The 4025-nt window shown below is 61.8% G+C and overlaps 1 protein-coding gene across 1 annotated transcript; it reads right to left on the reverse strand.

Moving 5' to 3' along the window:
- Positions 1-209: 209 nt before the first annotated feature.
- LOC113890246 (translation initiation factor IF-2-like) lies at positions 210-2233 on the reverse strand. Its single transcript, XM_027538116.1, has 2 exons — positions 1543-2233; positions 210-831 (listed from the first exon to the last, which is right to left on the reverse strand). The coding sequence occupies exons 1-2, from the start codon at positions 1951-1953 to the stop codon at positions 742-744; spliced, it is 501 nt and encodes a 166-aa protein (XP_027393917.1). The 5' UTR covers positions 1954-2233; the 3' UTR covers positions 210-741.
- Positions 2234-4025: the final 1792 nt, after the last annotated feature.

Genomic DNA, 4025 nt, shown 5'->3' on the forward strand with positions numbered 1-4025 from the left:
AAGGACACTGGCACCGAGGCACGGCAAGGGCATTCATCACGGCCCTGAACTCTCAACATAATCGTCCGCTGACAACACTGCAGAGAAATACTTTCAAACAATTCTATAGTCATCCAGGGGGACAGCAGTGAAGAAAGGATAGACCTCTGCCTGTCGTAACCTGGAGGAACTTCACAAATACAATTGGAGCAAAAGAACCACACACGAAAGAGCTGGCACCGTATGAATTCGTTTAGGTAAAACACAAACCCAGACAAAACCCACTGATGGTGACGGAAGTCAGAGAGTGGTAGCCTTTGGCGGGGGAGGATAAGGGAGGGGCTCCGAGGGCTGGTGGGAGTCTGTTCGGTGCCTTCGTCTGGGCGTGGTTCCGTGGGTGTGCTCGCTTCTCAAATGCGTCAGGCTGCAAGTTGATAATCTGTGACCTTGTCTGCATACATGTTATTCTTCAGGGAAAAGCTCACTAAAATACCCTGCCCATGAAAACGTATGTGCAGCATCTGAAGTTCAGGGATAATTTGCTCGCCCCAGACGCCGCTGCAGTCCACAGCAAAGACGGCAACTGCTGAGCCCACAAACCAGCAGCCAGCAGAGACGGCAGCTCCAGGCCCGCCGGAGCAGCCCGCCGGCCCAGGAGCTGCGAGTCTGCGTGCTGCACTCAGGCGTGTCTTCACCAGTCCTCCGAGACAAGGGAGAGGAAGGGCTTGGGAGGCTTCTCACGTGCCGTTCTTGCTTCGCCACTCAGTCGCTCCCTGCCAGGAGGTCAGCTCTGCAACGCAAACCTTGCCGTCCAAGGGTGAAGCTGTCTTTCGGCTCCACGCTCTGATGAACCTGAGGGGGGAATCACTGCTCAAGATCAGAGCGTCCTCCGTGCAGCCCACAGCCAATTCTAGGAGACCCGATGCTGGACGGGCCCAGGGGCCAGCCCCAAATGGGGTGAGCGGGGGCCCGAGGGCACCTGAGCCGAAGCAGAGCGGCTGGCCAAGGGGATGGAGGCGCGGGTGGGGGCATAGACGGGCACAGCGTGGCCAGGCTGCCCTGGGGGCCACGTCCTTCACGCCTCTCACCCCTGCCACCGGCCAGGCAGCCGGAGGCCACCAGCAGCCTGCCAGTCACCGCACGGCCCTCCTCACAGCCAGCGCCTGCCCGCATCAGGAAAGGGAGGCCCCCTGGCTGCGCCTGGCTTCCTCCCTGTCTCTCAGCTCAGACTCAAGCCCCGGTGCTGCCCAGCCCCGCCTCCAGAAAGCGCATGCTCACTGCCACCCAGGACGTGGGGCTGCAGGGTCAGTGGCGGGACACCAGGTACGGGGACTCATCAGAGGGAGTCATCAAGGAGCCCTGAAGGCCGCCAGGAGCACCCACCGCCCCAGGAGGAGCCTCTGCGTCCCAGCCGGGACACTCGGCCCTGGCAGGCTACCCTGGACGTGCTGTCTCACCGTCCCTTCCCTTCTCTTTGCCGTCCTGGTCTCTCGGCTGGCCGTGGGTCCCTGAGGGTGGAGCCCGTCTGGCACCCTGGGCCTGCCGTGAGAGCGCGACACTCACCCGGGTCTCCAGGGGATTGAGCAAGGGGCTGAAGTGCAGGCCCAGCTCCCGGGTCGGGCCGGCCAGCCGTGAGGTCCTTGCAGGCCGCCCCTGTGAGGAGCAGCGTGCAGGGCCCCACTGGACACGGCCAGCACCTGCGTGTGGCGGCCTCCCCCACCCCCACTGTGCCCCCGCAGGCTGCCTGCCGGGCGGTCCCGGGTGGGCCTTGGGGTCTCCTGGGCCTGGGAGGCCGCTGCTCCCTGTGCTCTGGCCCCAGCATGGGGCCCTCAATGGGTGCGGGAGCAGGTCTGGCGGGGACGCCCTGTCCTCAGGGCTCAGGACACAGCTTGCAGCAGGCCCAGGGTCAGGCCCACCCAGGGGCGCTCCCAGGGCCCACAGGGGAGGGAGCCACGTGAGGACTGGGGCGGGCATTGTTCTAGGGGAACACCGAGTGAACCAATTCTCAGTACATCAGCTGCGAACACGCCCCTCACAGCCGGCCCAGAGGTGGAAGGAGACACTGGGTGCTCACTTAAGGATAGGAAATGGGGGTTCCCACAGGACCCCACAGCCTGTCTCACACCCACCGCCAGCCTCAGCCCCGCCCCCAGGCCCCTCCACACCGGTCCTGGGCTCCCTCGGGGGCAGGCCCTCAGCTGCACAGCCCGGCCAGGCCCCACGTGGGTTCCGCGATGGCCCGGCTCCAACACACACAGCATGTCCTGCTGTAGGAGCAGGGCTGGGCCGGCCTGTGAACACTGCCTGGCTGGGAAGGCTCACGGCGCCAGGCCAGCCCAGAGGAAACCTGTCAGCCCTCCCCCAGCCCTCGGGCCGCAGCAGGCCTGGAGAAGCAGGTGGCAACGGGGGTGAAGAGGACTGGGGTTGGGGGGCCTCGGGGCGCCCGAGGGGGTCGCCCACCAACAGGGCACCACCACAGGGGTCTGTGGCCATCCCAGGGGGAGGCACAGGAGTGCGATGACCCCGGGTAGCCCCCCAAGGGCTGTGGGGGACCACTCCAGCCTGGAGACAAGGGGGCAGGAAGGAGACCCCAGTCCTGAAGGGACTGGCAATGGAGGAGCTCTTGGAAGGTCTTTGGAAACTCAGGGGAAGCGGGCAGCCCCAAAGGCCAGGTCAACACAAAACGTCCAGGACAGCACGCGTGCAGAGACGGACAGCGGAGGGGTGGTGGCCGGGCCGGGAGGGGCGGCGGGGAGGGACCGCCCCAGTCGCGGGGGCTCCTTCCGGGGTGATGGAGGTGCTCAGGGACTGGATGGTGGCGAACGCTGCACCACTGGGTGTGCACACGTAAAAGCCCCTGAGCTGCACGCTGTCTGGGTGAGCTACGTGGCGAGTGAATCATTTCTCAAGGAACCTGCTATTAAAACAACAGGGCGAACGCTTTCCCTGCTCCAGACCTGGATGCGGCCACTTCACCAAAAATCCCTGGGAGCGCCCGTCCACACGGTGCTGTCCAGACCCACGCGTGGGCACGTGTGCTCAGGCCGTCAGCTGCCTCCGATTCCTGCCTTTTCCGGGCCGTAAGCTGGGAAACACACGTGTTTGAGAAGAAAAAAAGATGAATTCGTCCTGACACAACTCAAGCCTGACAGTCAGGATTTTAACAAACTTCTCTCCTACTGTGTCTCGTCTCTTTCACTAAAACCCTTGGCTCCTCATCTTCCACAACAGATATAAACCCTGGAGGAGGAAATGGCAATCCACCCCAGTGTTCTTGCCTGAGAATCCCATAGACAGAGGAGCCTGGCGGGGCTACAGTCCATGGGGTCGCAAGAGTTGGACATGACTGAAGTGACTGAACACACACACACACCAGATATAAAAACGTGCACACACGTGGTAAGCATTCACATAGGGCTTCTAACAATTAAACTAAGATTTCTTTGCAGCTCTGTTATCCTAGAACAGTCAGATAACTTGAAATCACAGATAAACATAATCTTGGCATTTCAATCAGAACATTCATGTTTCAATCGTATCTGAACACTGTGAATAAAAAAGCCTTAATGTCTACCAACACATTTCAAGACTGATGAATCACCAAGCTTTAAAACAGTCGAGTCATGCCATCACAGACAGCTGGATTATAAACCTGACGACTCCTGAGTCATCTTCAACTCCCAAGTCACCACGTCCCCACCCGCAGACCCTCAGGGCTGGAAGGGACCCCAGAAGTCGTCCCCATGGGAGAAAGTCTGTCTGGAGGCCTCTGGCCAAGGCAGCCCCCACGCTTCCACTGGCCGTGGCCCCACAGGGGGAAGGCAGCAGGAGAGGGGGAGAGGGGGCGGCCCAGAGCAAGAGCCCTGAGAAGCAGCTCCTGACACACTGCCACCGGGACCCTCTGCAGCCACTGGGGGCCCAGGCCCTGTGCCCACTCTGAACACATGAGAGGAGGCTTGCTCAGGCTCAGGGAAAGAGGGGGCAGGCGTAGGCCCTGCCAGGTCAGGAGCATCTGTTCCTCCCACGGACGTTGGGCCCCACCTGGC

The sequence above is a fragment of the Bos indicus x Bos taurus genome, chromosome 3 (assembly GCF_003369695.1).
Source record: "Bos indicus x Bos taurus breed Angus x Brahman F1 hybrid chromosome 3, Bos_hybrid_MaternalHap_v2.0, whole genome shotgun sequence".
Classification (NCBI taxonomy): domain Eukaryota; kingdom Metazoa; phylum Chordata; class Mammalia; order Artiodactyla; family Bovidae; genus Bos; species Bos indicus x Bos taurus.

Bases quoted from the DNA above. Each gene is read 5' to 3' on its own strand.
- LOC113890246 (XM_027538116.1), bottom strand. From the start codon at position 1,953: ATGCCCGCCCCAGTCCTCACGTGGCTCCCTCCCCTGTGGGCCCTGGGA. The intron at 832-1,542 runs GTGAGTGTCGCG...TTCCCCCCTCAG, and splicing joins TCAATCCCCTGGAGACCCGG to GTTCATCAGAGCGTGGAGCC.